This window comes from Telopea speciosissima, chromosome 4, assembly GCF_018873765.1.
Source record: "Telopea speciosissima isolate NSW1024214 ecotype Mountain lineage chromosome 4, Tspe_v1, whole genome shotgun sequence".
NCBI classification, from domain to species: Eukaryota; Viridiplantae; Streptophyta; class Magnoliopsida; order Proteales; family Proteaceae; genus Telopea; species Telopea speciosissima.
Window position 1 is genome coordinate 60661713 of NC_057919.1, and position 17189 is coordinate 60678901.

General features: G+C 40.1%; 1 protein-coding gene across 1 annotated transcript in view; it reads left to right on the plus strand.

Annotated features, from left to right (window-relative positions):
* The first annotated feature begins 2018 nt into the window (after positions 1-2018).
* LOC122659492 (protein BONZAI 3-like) overlaps positions 2019-17189 on the plus strand; it is a 38992-nt gene continuing 23821 nt past the window's right edge. Inside the window, exons 1-2 of the mRNA XM_043854597.1 lie at positions 2019-2251; positions 14460-14507. Coding sequence (XP_043710532.1) covers positions 2090-2251; positions 14460-14507 — 210 coding nt within the window. The 5' untranslated portion in view covers positions 2019-2089. The remainder of the gene's footprint in view (positions 2252-14459; positions 14508-17189) is intronic.

The following is a 17189-nucleotide window of genomic DNA, read 5'->3' on the forward strand; positions in this document are numbered from 1 at the left end:
CTGGCTGGTGCTGACCAATTTTACCAGTCACACACAGTCGTATGCACTCTTGCCTCTCAACAATATGGCCAGGCTACCAAGAATCACTCTGCAAGCAAACACATACTCCTACATCCAATAACAAAATAGCATAGATACACACAACACCAATTATACGTGGCCTGGCAATTTGCCTATGCCCACGAAGCAATACCCTTGTAGGGTTTCGTATTTGCTCGATACACTATTATTCTTTTCAATCGCAACAATGGTTCAGGAGAGTCTCCTACTTATGTTCTTGATCTTTTTGTTTTTGGGTGAATAAAAAATCCATTACCAAAGGAAGAAAAAAGAAAGAACAGGAGGCCCCAAGAGGGGAAAAGAAAGAAAACAGGACGCCCAACCCCAGCTTAGTTGGAGAGGTCCAAAGCAACAAAAGAAACATTATAAAGGCCCCAGGAATCAACAATAAGCCTGTTCTTAGGGGTATCTAAGCATTGGGAAGAAGCCATAGAGGATATCTTTGCAGAGATCTCAAAGGAGATGGAATCCCAAATCTGCCTGTAAGATCTAGAGTTGGAGGTCCATTTCCTGACATTGCGCTCCATCCAAATGTGGTTTAGGGTTGCACAAAAAGCCAATCTGCCCACACAGTCACATAGGCAAGAGCCTGCAAAGTACTTGGCAATCCATTGCCATTCTCTGGGAAAGGGCCGGATACGTCTCTGAGTAGGCCAGCACTTGAAGAGGATGCCTTTCCAGATAGCTTTGGTGGTGGGGCACTCAAAGAAAAGGTGATTCAGATCTTCATCATTGTTCCAGCAAAGACAACAAGTAGGAGACACAAGGATCTGCCGGCTACGAAGAAAAGCCTGAGTTGGGAGGCAATTGTTGAAGATTCTCCAGGCAGTGAAGCTGTGCCGAGGGATGTGGTGTTTGAACCAAATGAGCTTGTACCAGGGGACCACCGGGGCTTTTAAGCGAATGTAGTTCTAGGCCACTTTGGAAGAAAACACACATGGCTTGTCTGTTGACCAAATAACACAATCTCCCCTTGTCCTCTGCCTTTTGGAAATAGATGGGAGATCATTCCAAAAAGTGGCAAGAGCAGGGGTAGGGGGGGAGGGAGTCCAGCCGTCTGAATCAAGGATGTCTGCCACCAAGGAGAGCCTATGGAGACCTGAGGCATAGATGGTTCTCGGGGTGACCAAGTGAAGAAGAATTCCCCTCGGGTGCCAATTGTCCAGCCAAAGAAAAGTAGAGCCTCCATCTCCAATCTGGGAGCGAATGGCCTGGTGAACCAGCTGGCGGCAGGAGAGGATTTTGTGCCAGACCCAAGAGGCTTCAGAAGAAAGAGTGGCAGTCCAAATGGAGTTCTGGCGCAAAGGCCCGGAGTAGATCCAATCCACCCAAATGCTTTTCTTCTTTGAGGCAACATTCCAGAGAAGCTTAATGATGCCGGCTGTATTAACTTCTTTGATCCTTCTAATGCCTAACCCTCCTTCTTTCTTTGGAAGGCACACTGCCGCCCAGCTGAGAGGATGAAGGTACCGAGAGGAATCTGAACCCTTCCAGAGAAAAGAAGCCATGAGAGCTTCTAAGGACTTGACAATGGACTGGGGAAGGGCAAAGAAGCCCGACCAGTAGATGTGCGAAGCCTCCAGAACTGATCTAATAATAACCAATCTTCCTGCATAGAAGAGAAGCTTGCCTTTCCAAAGCTGAAGTCTTTTCCGGATCAGATCTAGCATGGGGCTGCAGTGATGGGCAGTGAGCCTAGCTGGAATGAGGGGGAGCCCTAAGTACTTGACCGGCAGCCTGCATTCAAAGAAGCCAGCTTGATCAATACTCTGCTTGCTTCAGGTGATTGGTTTTGCTGTTTGGGAATTTTCAAGAAAAGTAGAGTTTCTGCTTTGTGCTGAAGTTTGGAACTTCCCTATTTTAGTGAAGATATAATTATGGAAAGGCCGTTTCTCTTTCTCTAAAAGATACCCTCTACAGTTGAAATTCCAGAGCATTTGTAGCAAGAAACGGATATTCAAGAAACCCTTCTACTTCCATTCCCCTAAAGCACTGACCCTCTTGTTCACAGTAGACGGAGAGAGAGAGAATGGGTGGGTGCTTTTCGGACAGAAAGGGAGGACAACAGGCTATAGGAGGGGCACAACAAAGGCCCATGGCCATGAGCGATGAAAGAGCTGCTGAACCCAATGATGCAGTTGATTACTTCTTCAGGGCTCGCGGTTATCATGGCCTCTTCACCCAACTCGAGGTATTTACTATTCATCTGGGTTCTCTCTTCTTTACCCAAAAAAGACTAGAACAGAAGAAGAAAGAGAAAACTAAGGCTAAGGTTAGAGGGATTACTGTTTTCACTGTGTCCCCAATAAGATGTTGCCCTACTTTGCAACGTGTATATTAGAACTAAAGGTGATGATTCATGCTTAACTGTTGTTGAAACTTCTGTAGAATTGATTATGGCATTGAAATGAGTTTCATGTCCTTTGTTGAGGAAGGGACACATGATGCTGCATGGGGGTATTCTCCTAAATGGAAAGAAGATAAGAATGAGCAATATATGACATGTCACATTCTGCTTGTGTGGCCAGTCATATGCTGGAAATTGGGAACATCTTTTCTTGATATTAAGGCCCTGCATTATAACACTTTTGTTTCTCTATTTCTCTATTTTTCTTTTTGTTTGTGGAAAAAAAGAAGAAGAATAGAATTCCGTTTGTTACTACCAGTTCATTTTTTAATTCATGGGAATGAACCAGTTACAAAAAGTTGCTGAGAATTAGAGAAATAGAAGCTTTAATTTAGAATTTCTCTATTCCAGAAAGAAAAGGGAGAAATAGGGAGGGGGGAGGGGGAGGAGTTGCTCTTTAGTGAGCACATGGTTAATTTGATTTGATGGTCAAAGGAGTAGTTTCATTTTCAAAATAAAACACCACCTCCTCGAATTTGAATTTACTATGCATTACCAAACACCTTTTTTTGTCAAGAAATTTGGCCCGGTAATAGAAATACAAAAAGTTATCCTTGGAATAGAAAAATAGCCAAGAAATAGAAGTGTTATCATGTAGGACCTTAGGGTCTAGCAATTCTATGAATTTTTACTGGATGGTTCATGTTACACTAAGTAAGAGTAGACAGATGCGAACAAATAATTCCTTCTTTGTGCATCATGATAGCTACCTCATTGGGTGATGTGTTATGGATTTTGGTATTGGCTTGTGGAAAGGTGTGGAATCTCTGATCTGGTTGGATGAACATGAACAGTTAGCAACCAGGTTCAGCTGACCATTCCAACTTGTTTAATAGACAAATTGTGAATCCAATATTTATTCTTGGAGACCAGGCCAGCCCTCTGACCCAACTTGGTATTTGCTAGAAAACCAGGTTGCTCACAATGTTTATGTTTTTAGTTGTCTTCGCTCTTCCGGGCCTAACCTGTTTCCACCCCTTACTTGGTGGTTTTGGCCCCATTCAATTGTGCAATATCTAGCCACTTATAGGAGATAACATTGTGTCCTTTCAGTTTATGTTGGCCTTTTATTTTGGAGGTTTGATACAAGCACTTATCATTACCCTGGGATTGAAATATTAGGACAAACAATAAATCTTACGTCCAAGTTGAACTTGCTCGAATTTGACAAGAAGCATTTTCATTTGTCATACTCTCCAAGTAAACCTTACCCCCCCCGCCAGTCAAATCTCTTCCCTAGCCACACTGTCTAGGCTAATGTATGATTGAAAAGAATTAAATTGTAATAGTATCAAAACTTTACTTTTCTCATCTGAATGTACAATTGTACCAATGATGTGGAATTCTTGTGTTTAGACTTCAGAGTCCATGGAAGTACAATATAGTTTTTTTTTTTTTTTTAATTTTTATAGATAACAAGTGGCTTTACGGATAAAGTACAAAGTAGAGGACAACAGCAAAAGGCCAAAATCTAGGACCCAAAGGAAGGAACTAAACAATGAGATAGTGACCAAATACAGAGATTCCTTATCCAATCCCCCCCCAGCTAACTCATTAACACAAGAGTTTGCAAATCTTATCCTCAAAGAGAACAAGAACTCCCCTTGAGCACATAAAACCCTAGCTTTCCTGATAACAGACAAAGTATCGCCAGAGCAGGAAAATATAGTTATTTTGCTTCCACTTCGTACCATGGACTTTTGGATGAGACTTGAGAGTGGAACTTACTGTTGTACTGGCCTCAACATTGAGAGGGGGTGAATCAGTGTGTATAAAAACTTTCCCCTTTTTTAACTATCTGTTGGTACGGTAACTGTTGTAGTATGAACTTGCAAACATAGACTGGCTGGTGCTGACCAATTTTACCAGTCACACACAGTCGTATGCACTCTTGCCTCACAACAATATGGCCAGGCTACCAGGAAGTGCACACTCACTCTTCAAGCAAACACATACTCCTACATCCAATAACAAAATAGCATAGATACACACAACACCAATTATACGTGGCCTGGCAATTTGCCTATATCCACGAAGCAATACCCTTGTAGGGTTTCGTATTTGCTCGATACACTATTCTTTTCAATCGCAACAATGGTTCCGGAGAGTCTCCTACTTATGTTCTCGATCTTACAAGAACTAGGTCTTCAACTTTAAAGATGAATGGCAAAAAGAAGAATGTTACTGAGGGAAGACTAAAGCAAATGCTCCCAAAGTTTAGGAGGGTGGGATTCAGAAAAAGTTCGCCAAGGAAAACTGTTTCCATTGCGGCAAACCGGGTCTTTGGAAGAGAAACTGCAGGATCTACTTGGCTACCTTGAAGAAGAAGCCAGAAAAGTATTTTTGAATCTTCTGTCTTAATTGAATCCAATTTGTTGGTTGGACCAATTGACTTATGGTGTGTGGACTCCAGGTCCACAGTCCATGTTTGCAATATGTTGTAGGGGTTCAAGGAGACAAGAAGATTCCAGAAAATTGAGCTAGATTTGAGAGTCGGTACGAGAGATGAGGCCAACGTTGTTGTTGTTGGCACATATTTTTGGCGTTTTAATGATATTGGAACCATAGTTTAAATGAATTTTCTTACATTTCTGATTTGAAAAGGAACATTGTTTCTGTTTCAAAACTGGTTGATACTGGATATTCTTTTTGTTTCAATTTAAATTTTATTATTAAATTGAATGGTCAGTTTGTTACCTCTGATTTTAAAGAAAAATGGTATGTATTTTTTGAAATCATTTCCAACTGGAACAATTAGTTTCAGTATGGTAGCAACAAATTTTAAAAGAAAGCAGTCTCCCATAAATCCCATATACCTATTGCATCTTAGATTAGATCATATTGGAGTAGAAACAATAAATAGGCTGGTTAGGGATGGACCTTTATAAAATCTAAAAGTGCATCCCTATCCGACTTGTGAATCTTGCCTATAAGGAAAAACAACCAAGAAACCCTTTCCCAAAAGGGTAGAAGGGCCAATGGTGTGTTGGAGTTAATACATTTTGATGTCTGTGGTCCCATAAGTATTTAGATCTGTTACGAATATGAATATTTTGTTATGTTCATAGTTGATTACTCTCATTTTTTTTTGGGTAAATGTTGATTACTCTCATTTACTCTCAATTGCCATTGGCCTTTTGGGGTTTCACATTAGAGATGACTATTTACATATTGGATAGGATTCGAACTGAGTTTGTACCTATAGCACCCTCTGAGTTGTGGAATGAGTGTAAGCCTGGTTTACAACACTTGAGAGTGTGGGGCTGTATTGCACATATGAACAGGCAGCTCACAGATGAATTGGAATCCAACACAGATAGGTGTCATTTTGGGATACCCTAAATGCACCATATGATATTATCTTATAGCCTTATAGATCAAAAGGTGTTTGTTAGCAAGCACATAATGTTTTTCTAATAGGATCTCATCACTCCTAGATCAGATTCAGTGATCTTTAATGAATTATCCCGTGATGAATTATTTTCGGTTCTGATTGAACATAACTCTGATACTCCCAAATCTGTGGAACAACCTAGTATGGCTCGTTGTTCTGGGAGGTATGTTAAACCTCTAGTTCGTTATACCCTCACAGAGGACGACAAAAAAGTAGAAGAGTTTCTTATAGTGTCTGACTCTTTGGATTCGGATTCCAATAACTTCTTTGAGGCAATAAAGGATGTGGATGCAGACCGATGGAATGAAGCTATGTGCTCTAAAATGGATTCTATGTATTCCAACCAGGTCTAGACTCTTGTTGATCCACCATAGGGTGTAAAACCCATTCAATGTCAGTGGATCTACAATAGAAAGAAAGGTGTGAATGGGAAAGTAGAAGAGGAGCAAGTTATTGAGCTCTATATATGGTCTCAAGCAAGCTTCTAGGAGCTGGAACATCCGTTTTAATTAGAAAGCCGAAACATTCGGTTTTGAGCAAAACATGGATGAACTTGCGTTTATACTTATATAAAAAAGGGCGTACTCAATGCACGAGGCTCCCACCACTGTGGGTTTTGCGGAGGGTCATAATGTACATAGCCTTACCCCTGCTTTTGTAGAGAGGTTGTTTCTAGGTCCTATATGTAGATGACATATAATTGATTGGGAATGATGTGGGTATGCTTTCATCTATCAAAATGTCATTGTCCTCAAATTTCTCAATAAAGGACTTATAAGAGACAAGTTACATCCTAGGTATTAAAATTGTGAGAGATTGCAAGAGTTAGATGTTGGGAAAGAATACAGTCGTATGGAGAAAATATGCCAAGCAGAAGTTGACAGTTGACTCTGCTATACGTGGAGTCATAGTATCATCTCATTAAGGAGATCATACAATGTGGTGATATTTGTATTGTCAAAAATCACACTACAGACAATTTGTCAGATCCCTTAACAAAAGAACTGACACATATTGTATTCGACAGACATGTTGAGAACATGTGTATTAAATAAGTAAGACATTGGCTTTAATGTTACAAGTGGGTGATTGTTGGATATGTGTGTCTTTCAAAGCTTATTTAAGCGTATTAATTTGCATTATCATTTTATGTGCGATGGGTTGTCCTAATGTTACATCTTAAAGTGTCCACAACTAGGAACAATATTGGGCATGTTAAAGTATCGAGTGGTTTGATGTATTTGGAGTTCTTCAATCATTCCCTTATAATTTGCAAAATATTCATTCAAAGATCTGTCTCCCTGTTGAAAAGTGAAAAGCTTCTCATAAAGATCATACATACGAGAGATGTTCTTTTCTTGAGAAAAACTTTCACGTAGATCATTCCAAACATCCTTAGCAAGAGTGTGGAACATCACATTAGATGCAATCGCAGGTTCAACACTGTTCCATAACCATATTTTAACAACTGAGTTCTCACGCATCCACTCATCATGAGTCTTGACTGTAGTAGCGTCCTTTGGATCAACAATAGGTGGATCATTTGTAATATATTTTATTTTTCCTTTTGCATGAATATATGCTTGTACTGCCTGTGCCCATAACAGATAGTTTGAAACTCCAGATAACTTAATGGTAGAAATTTAAACTTGGACAGTATCCGTTTGAGTTTTGGGATCAGCCATAATTAAAGCTTAGCAATTTCTTGGAGGAGGAGCAGCAGTAGAGTAATCGGCAATAGCAGTAGTAGAAATATTACTGGTACTTGAATATGACCAGATTTGGGTAGATAAGTAATAAAATACCCAGCAGTAAGTCAACCAGTAAAATTAAGTTTGAAAGATCCAAAAATAATACTAGATCAATAGTGGGCAGGGGTTTTTAAAAAACCCAGAAATTCCAGAATACCTTTCGGCAGTAGCAGGGTTACAAAAACTCAGAAATTCCAGAAGAAGATATCGGCAGCAGAAGGGTTGCAAAACCCAGTAGTTTTTTTTTTTTTTTTTTTTTGTAAAAGAAAACTTGTAGTTCCAGAAGAGCTATCGGCAGCAGCATGGGTGCAAAAACCTAGAAATTCCAGTAGAAGGGATATCGGCAGTAGCAGGGGTACAAGAAACCCAAATCGCAAAACCAAGGGAAGTCGAAATCTGTAGCTGAAGTAAGAAACCTGATTCAGAACCAAGGGTATACTCAAGGAAGAAAAAGAAGAAGGCTGCTGCCTATGTGATGAAGATCAGCCCAACCTTAATGGGCCAGGCCTATTGATCCTTAATGGACTAGGACTATTGATCCATAATGGGCTAGGACTATTGATGTGGATTAGATCCAACATCATAGGCCCAACTTTTATTAGTCCTAATGGGCTTTAGCCTAGACCCAAGACCAAGGCCCAACCCATGCAAGTTGGGTTTGGTCACTCTATGTTTTTAACACGTGTTATGTGTGGGTAGTAGGTATTGTCAATAAAGGCAAGGTTCGAAAACTCAGGTCTCGGTGCTAACTCGGACCCTTGAAAAACCGAGTTGAGTCGAGATCTTGCCGAGATCTCGCCGAGTTGGTGCACTTTTTTTTTTCTCGACTCGAAGCCTCATCTCGGTGGGTTTTAGACCTAGTTTGGGTCTGAAACTTGGTATTCAGCCTATTTTAGGCCATTTAAACACAATGGCACTATCAGATTTTGCAAAAACAAAGTCAAAATAGGAGTTTCACTTAGTGGGAAAGCAGGACAGACACAGGACAAACACACTTATTTATGCCTAATATCATTTAAGTAAATGCAAAATTACTTAAGATATTATTCATAAATAAGCAAATACCCCCTATTTGAATTCAATAAAAATAGTTAAAAAATCAAAATTCCAAAAGGAAAAAAAGTCAACCCCCCAATTCAAGAACAAAAACTGGATTTTCGGCGGTAGATGCAATTTTCAACTTTCTAATGCTGGGGTTTTTCTCAAATCTAAAAATTTCATAAATCTTATTATGGTAAAACATTGCTAAAACCAAAAGTGCGGTAAAATATTCATTTGTTTTGATGTCCAAAAAACTATTTTCATTCAGAGCGATTTTGACAGCATTCGCGCACACCGAATTAAGTTTGAACGGTACATAACTCCTTCAATATGAAAGCTTTCCAACAAGTCCAAGATTGCTTAAATCTGATTTATATTGAAGGAGTTATGTACCGGTCAAACTTAATTCGGTGTGCGCGAATGCTGTCAAAATCGCTCTGAATGAAAATAGTTTTTGGACATCAAAACAAATGAATATTTTACCGCACTTTTGGTTTTTAGCAATGTTTTACCATAATAAGATATATGGAATTTTTAGATTTGAGAAAAACCTCAGCATTAGAAAGTTGAAAATTGCACCTACCGCCGAAAATCCAGTTTTTGTTCTTGAACTGGGGGGTTGACTTTTTTTCCTTTTGGAATTTGATTTTTTAACTATTTTTATTGGATTCAAATAGGGGGGTATTTGCTTATTTATGAATAATATCTTAAGTAAATGAAATACAAAGACATTTACTTAAATGATATTAGGCATAAATAAGTGTCTGTCTTGTCTGTCTTGGTTCCTGGCATAGATAGGTGTCTGTATACCAAGATTTTCCAGCAAGATCTCGAGATCTAGCACTCATATAGAGGACCTAGATGGGCATTTTCCTATGTCAAACCGAGATCTTGATCGAGATCCGAGATCTCGGAGAGATATTATACTTTTATGACTCGACCCCCATCTCGTCTTGGGATTTCGAAAAACCGAGAAACTCGGTGAGATCTCGGCGAGGATGTCGCCGAGATCTCGTGAGTTCTCGAACTATGAACAAATGAGGTCTTATTGTCAAAGGAAGGCTCCTATGTCAAAGTTAGGTAGGGGTTTGGTGATAATAAGTCAATAGTTGGTAAGCCAATGTTTGGTAGGAGATTTCTTATTTTCTAAAGTCAAGAATTAGGTAGGAAAGTTGGGTTTTGATGTCCTTTCTTGGAAGCTTTTGTTTCTATTTATATGTAAGGCTGTTTTCAGCCAAGAAGACAACTTTGATAATTCAATATTGCTATAAGCAATTGCTTCTTTTGAAGTAAATCCATGGTGTTCGATCCTTGGTGATGGAGCTGGTGTGTGATCCAAGTTGACTTCTTGCGGTGGGAAGCCCATGATGTTACTCTTCAGCCTTTATTCTCATCCTTTTTCAAGCAGATTTGTTTGTTTAAACCTTTGCCTTTCCTACTGTTCCAGATCTATCCCTCCACATTACCTTCACTCTTGAACTAAACCATACCCTATTAAACCATCCCGGCCTTAACCCCATCGAATTGAACCTCTTCTTCCCCTGATTCAGATCCTGTTTTGGGACTGGTTGAACCTTCATTCTAGTTCTACATTAAAACCAGTACTGATCGATTGGAGAAGGCAGCTTGGTAGAAATTCCTCTCTAGGGAATCGCAGGAGGAGCAAAGATTGTTTCGAAGAGTAATATAGATCCAATGATTGGATCAGAGGTGCAACAACAGTATGAACTTGAATAAACACCAATCAATTCTTCACTCCAGGTGACCAGTAGCAATAAAACCCTAGTTTTCAATTGAAAACTTCATCTAGGGTTTAATCTTCAACCATATGCAGCATAGGGTGCTACACCCTTTAAAGAAAAATCGAGCTGTTGGAGACTTTGAAACCAAAATCGCAGATCAGAACAACCTAATGGTTGTGCTCTGATACCATGTAGCAGGGCAGAGCCCTAAAATACCAGAACCGAGAGAGATGTGAAGAGAGGAGATGGAGAAAAAGAGTGGAGAAGGGATAGTAGTAGAAGTAGCTGCAGTAGAAGGTCTTGTGCCATCCAAGTAATACAAGCCATCACACTCAAGCCCGCCACCAATTGTCTTCCTTGTCTGATGGTCCTGAAAAACACAATAAGAAAGATAAAATGTTACAGAACAATTAAGGGATTTAGTAAGTTGACTAACAGATAAAAGGCTTATAGGTAATTTAGGAATATGAAGAACATGAGAGAGGGTCATGGAGGATGTGGGAGAAACATCTCCATGGCCAGTTACTTCAGTTGAGGACCCATCAGCAAGGATAACTTTAGAAGAAGTTTGATTCAGTGAAGAAAACAAATATGGCTTACCAGTCATATGACAAGAGGCACTATAATCAATAAGCATGGTTCAAGATTTTGCGAAATATCACCGATATATCGGCATATTTCGGAAATCTCAACACTACCGAGACGGAATGGCCATAAGAAATGAAAAAAGTACAAATTTCGGCGAATTTTCGTGATATTTCGGGATATTTCAGGATTTACATGGCAATTGTGGATGACTACACTCGTTTCTTCTCCGAAACTATACTGTGGTCCACGTATGTCCTTTAGATAGAGAGCAATGGATGCCGACTCCAACGGAGCATGAGTGGGGTCGATCCAGGAAGGCATAACAATTATTACTAGAATTTGTTTTATGACAGTTGTGAGCCTTGTGAGTTGTGAGTTGTGACTTTGTGTATTGACTATTGAGTATTGAACTAATGACTTTTATGGAGTTTCTGAGTTATGACTTATGAACTTACGCACTTATGACTTTATGAGTTTAAAGTTTAAACTAAAGGCTACATTTGACCTTATTTTTGTTTCATTACTTTGTTTAAATTTGTTATTATGTCTTTTAGTACTTATACAATGTGTATTTAACTATTTATACATCAAGGTCCAACCGTATACTGTCAATCAAGGGTGTAAACGCAAAACACCACTTTGAGTTCACTTTTTTGCAATATGAAGGTTTAAATGTGTTTATTTAGCTTAAATAAGGGTGTACATGAAGTATCATGCCTTAATATGGCCAAAAACCCACCGAGATGGACTGCCGAAATATGGAAGAAAAAATACCATATTTTGGCGAAATTTCGGATATTTTGAAAATCTCGACTTGCCCGAAATGGCGAGATGAGACGAGATCTTGAACCTTGTCAATAAGCCAGGAGGCAGAAGAAGGCTAAAAGACTGAGTGACCTTTATATGCTACGGTGGCGGTAGATGTGGAGGCAGAATTAGTTTCAAGTTGCTGGAGGCGTTTAACTAACTGGTTGTAATCATCACGGGACACAGTGGATGAGGTATCTGACGTAGAACTCTGAGTCATATCGCTGGAAGGTTTCTCAGTAGGTTTCACATCAGCCACTCACCACTAATCTAGATCAGTTAAAACAACAACAGGCAGAATTTCAAGTTGCAAAATTTTTGGCTGGATTACATCCTGACTACCAGTCTGCCAAAGGTCAACTACTCACAGAGGAGAAGGTTCCTTCTTTCAATGAAGTTTTTTCTCGCATCAATCAGTTGGCCAATCCATCTAAGTTTGATCCTCTTCCCAAAGAAAATTCAGCTTTTGTTGCTAGTCGTGGTCGTGGCCAAACCTGGGATCGTGGCCAAACCTGGGGCTGTGGCCGGGGTACTGGTGGAAGAGGTACAAATTATTCATCTTTTGACTAGTCTTCAAGCCAATGCACTTATTGTGGGAAACCAAATCATTTGTGGAGACCTGTTGGGCCAAACATGGTAAGCCTGAATGGGCAAATGAACTCGATACTATAACATGGCATACTATTCATTGGGTTGTCATGTTTTATATTTCTCGGAAATGATTCAAGAATATGGATATGACCATTCATATTGTGTGTGTTGGACATGATCTAAGTGAGAGTCTTGTATTGCAGTGAGCTCATGATTGGTGTATGTCCGTTCTGCATCTCATTCCTATGGATGGAATGTACGATCAGACCAGACCATTGCCAAGGCTGTCCTTAGTCCGACACCGTCAATTGTTTATTTAACAAGGCTCTTTGATAGTTTATTTTGTCCCCATACCTGAGAGGTCCCAACCATTGCAAGTATACTTTGTGTGTCTTGGTGTGCCTATGGTTGTTGCCTACAATAGGTATATGTCGGTAGGCCAGATTCATGGTATGTATCTGTGAGTTTAGGAGATGCTCAACATGAATCCACTTCCCAATTAGAAGGATATCCTGAGAGAATTTGAGCTCGGTGGCATTTTTGTAAATTGTATGCAAACACAATGAAATATTATTATTAAATGATTATATTTAAAAAATATTTTATAAATGTTTTATGTCCAATCAATGGTCGAGATTCTCTGTATTGGCTGTTTCAACAGTTGTATTTTCATACCCGAAAATCTGTTATGATGTTGTAAACGTGGATGGACTTATATGTAATGTTTTTAATAACTCAGGGGTTTACATGTTATTTCCAATTGTTTCTGCACTAGTTATTAATTAGTGTTATTTACTGGGTCAATAATACTAAATATTGTAGAAGAGTTAAGACTCGCCTTGTGCAACCTCAGTGGGAACACCTTATAGGGTCACACCACGTGCTGACACACTCAACATGGGAGACTACAAGATGGCATTCTATAAATACATAGCTAGGGAGGAGAAATAGGAACACTCAACTAAATAGCCAACAATTTAGGATTTTCAGAATCCCCAAAAATCGTGGCAGCCTCTCTTTCTCCTCCTCCAGTTCTTCTCTCTACTGTCTCTTCAGGTTTTGAGAGCTAGGGTTTGTGAAACCCTAATTTGGGAAGAGCATCTCCTTTGTGTTGATTTCTGTTGCCCGTATAGAGTAGCCATTTCAAGTGCTGTAATCCTTCTGAGAACCTATACTTGTGACTTTTGAGGTAATCCTAAACCCCTAAAAGAGCATCCCAGTGCACTAGGCTCCCGCTATTGCAGGGTCTGGGAGGGGCAAATGTACATAGCCTTACCCTCTGCTTCATAGGAGAGGCTATTTCCAAGTTTTGAACATGCAACCAATAGGTTGCAATACTTAACCGTTGTGCCAAGGCTCGCCCATTTTTATATATTTGTTCAAACCTGTATTGCACGTTCCACGTTGCGGGGATGCAAAATTTTTGTCAGCATTCACCACCGCCAACAGTATCATGTTTACTGCAGTCTTTGCTTAGCCTGATTTTCTTGTTATTTAGTTTGTTCTGTACAAACATTTATATCCTTTTTACATTGTGAATCTTAAAGCAATAATGTATCTTGCTTTCTTTAGGTCTAAGAATTGGATACTACCTCTTGTGGTTCTAGTTATTCTAGTGAATCCTGTATTCTTCTGGTGGTGAGCATTGTACATACTGGAGAATCATCAAAGATGGCATGAGTTAACTTTAATGATGCTTGGCAATATGGCATGGGAAAAACTAAAGTTGAAGTATGGTATCATTGCTATATTTATATCCTAGAGTTCTTAAAATATTTCTTTCCCTGTTTTCTAGATCTTTGCTCATGTGGGTTTATGAATATCTACATCTGCCGATCATAGAGTAGCATGTGTGATTCAACTTGTATAGAATAATTTGAATATGAGTTTAGTTTTACTATTGATTTGGTTTATCTTTCTGTACATCCTCTTTGTTACCAATTATTTATTACTTCTTGTTGTTTATGTCTTTTTCTTTTTTGTCCTCTTTGATACATTTCCCATGCATGTGGTTCTGTCTATTAAAGATTGTCAATTACTGTGTAACAATGGACTTAAGTTGCAAACGCTCATTGCAGTTATCATTGTCTGCTGCAAATTTACTTGATCGGGACATCTTTTCAAAGGTACACTTTCGTTGCAAAGGAATTTTTTGGTTCAATTAAGAGAAACTTCTTAGGTGTTACTTTATATCAATTGATGTATTGTTCCTATACTATTGGATGAATGATAGTTCTGTAACTGTATTGTATAGTCTTTTTTTTTGCTGAATACATTGTGTAGTCTATTATTGGTTCACCATTCTCTTTGTATAATATGATTATGGTTTAATTTGCTCTTTTTATTGTGGAATTGGAACGATTGGATTAGCTTGCATTTCTAGCCTATACTGAAATTTTAAGGGTCACCATGTACACTTTTTAGTGAATAACAATAAATTTATTAAGAAAGAGAGAAAAGGATAATATAAATAAAATACAATACAACCAAGAGTGACTCCCCATACTTTTTTTTGGTGAATAAAGAAATTCATTACCAAAGAAGAAAAGGCACCCTTCCCCAAGAAAGGGGAAAGAAGAAAGGAGAACAAGCAATACAACTTACAAGACCCTGCCTTACAAGGGGAGAGGGGAGGCGAGGGACTGCAAAAGAGAACGGGAAAGCCCCCAAGCATCAATATACAACCTATTTCTAGGGGTGTCAGCACAACGAGCAGGGGCAATTGCTAGCATGGCTCTTGTATCATAGATAATCAGATCCCAAATCTGCTGGAAGGATCTGGACTTGGAGGTCCATCTTTGGAGGTTTCTCTCGAACCAGATGTGATGGGTGGTGGCACCAAAAGAAAGCTTACCCACCGAGTCACAGCAGGATTTACCAGCAAAGGTCATGGCCACCCAGATCCCTTCTCTCTCAAAGGACAAATCCGTCTTCTGCAAGGCCAGAATTTGGTTAGAAGACCGATCCAAACTGAGGAGGAGAATGGGCAGTAAAAAAAGAGGTGATCCACTTTTTTGAAGGCATTCAAACAAAGGTAGCAGAGAGGGATACTGGAATCTATCTCTGGAGAAGGAAAGCCTGAGTAGGGAGGCAATGAGAGAAAGTCCTTCAAACAGTGAAACTATGATGAGGGATGTGCCTCTTGAACCAGACCAAATTGCGCCAAGCTGTTACTGTCCCCCGAGCCCTAATGAGATCTCAAGCCAACTTGGCACTAAGGAGACCCGTTGAAGAAGCTCTGAAGCAGACCAGATGACAATGTTGCCACTACCCCCAGGCCTTCTGGGAATACTTGGTAGAGCATTTCAGATGGCAGTCAGAGAGGAGGGTGGGGGGGGGGGGGGAGGCCAACCATCATGCTGAAGGATATCCGAGATCAAGTCCATCCTGTTAAATCTGGAACTACAAAGAACTCTAGCACCAACCGAATGGAGAACTCCCTGGGGGTACCAATTATCAAGCCAGAATCTAATGGAGGTACCATCATCATACAAGGATCTGATCACCCCAAGAGCAAGAGGCCTGAGCTGCAGGATCTTCCTCCACACCCAGGAGGCATTAGAGATAGCTGGAGCAGTCCAAATGGAGTCAGTACGAAGGAGGCAGGAATACACCCAATCCACCCAAATACTCTCGGATTTAGCCTCTAGTTTCCAGATCAATTTGAGAATAGCTGCATCATTGACAACTGTAATTCTTCTCAAACCCAAATCCCGCTCTTCTTTAGGGAGGCAGAAAGAGGCCCAACTGACAGGGTGAATGAATCTGGTGGCATCACAACCCTTCCAAAGAAAGGCACACATGAGGGACTCCATCTTGGAGATACTGGATTGGGGCAGCCCGAAGATTTCTAACCAGTAGATATAGAAAGACTGGAGAACAGATCTGATCAGCTCTAGGTGGCCGGCATAAGAGAGAAGCTTGCCTTTCCAGAGCTGGAGCCTCTTGCACAAGAGATCCAGCATGGGAGAACAGTGGGGGAAGAAGCCTAGACTGCCAGGCCAGATTCAGGAGAAAGCACAATCATCACATGTGCACGAGGCCTCGTGCACCACAAACAGCGGAGCCTCAACTCCAGCACCAGTAGGAGGATCCAGAGCGGAGGTAACTCCCAAACAAACGCCAGTAGTAACAGAAGTAGTATCATCTGAAAAATAAGGTTAACCACAGGGGTGAGCTCCACTGAGCCCAGCAAGGGAAACACATAAGCATATGCATATAGTCCATGATGAATGATCTAAACTACGTATGCTTCTAACAACAGTACTAACTACTAAGTCACATGAGGTATAAGTGCTACTGTGGTAGGTATGATACCCTCGGTCCCGGAAACACATAACCAGACGTCGGTCACCCGAGCAATACCACTCTACCACGATGGGGACCCACCAGCTCAGGTATTACGCATCTGATGCCAACGAACCCCCAAATGCTAACCCTACTGTTTGTTCCCATTCCTGTTGTATTCTTCGGATATGGGACAGTGAATGGCGTCCCGGAATCATCCCTTCGAATCTACCATGGGTTATCCAACACTTCTCCCCTGTTAGTAAGGGCCGTAGCACTGGGTTCATGTCAATCCTAACCATATGCACTCTATTATGATGGCATATGAATCAAATAAAGATAGTAAAGCATTTCTGTCCGACAACATCAACATCAATAGTAATTTCAAGAACAAATAATAGATGCAAATGCAATGAAGATTCAACCTAACATCATGCATCATCTAATGCAAAGAAGATAAAGCTATAAAACTATATGAACAGTATTTTAGTATGATGTATGACATGGCAACCATTAACAAA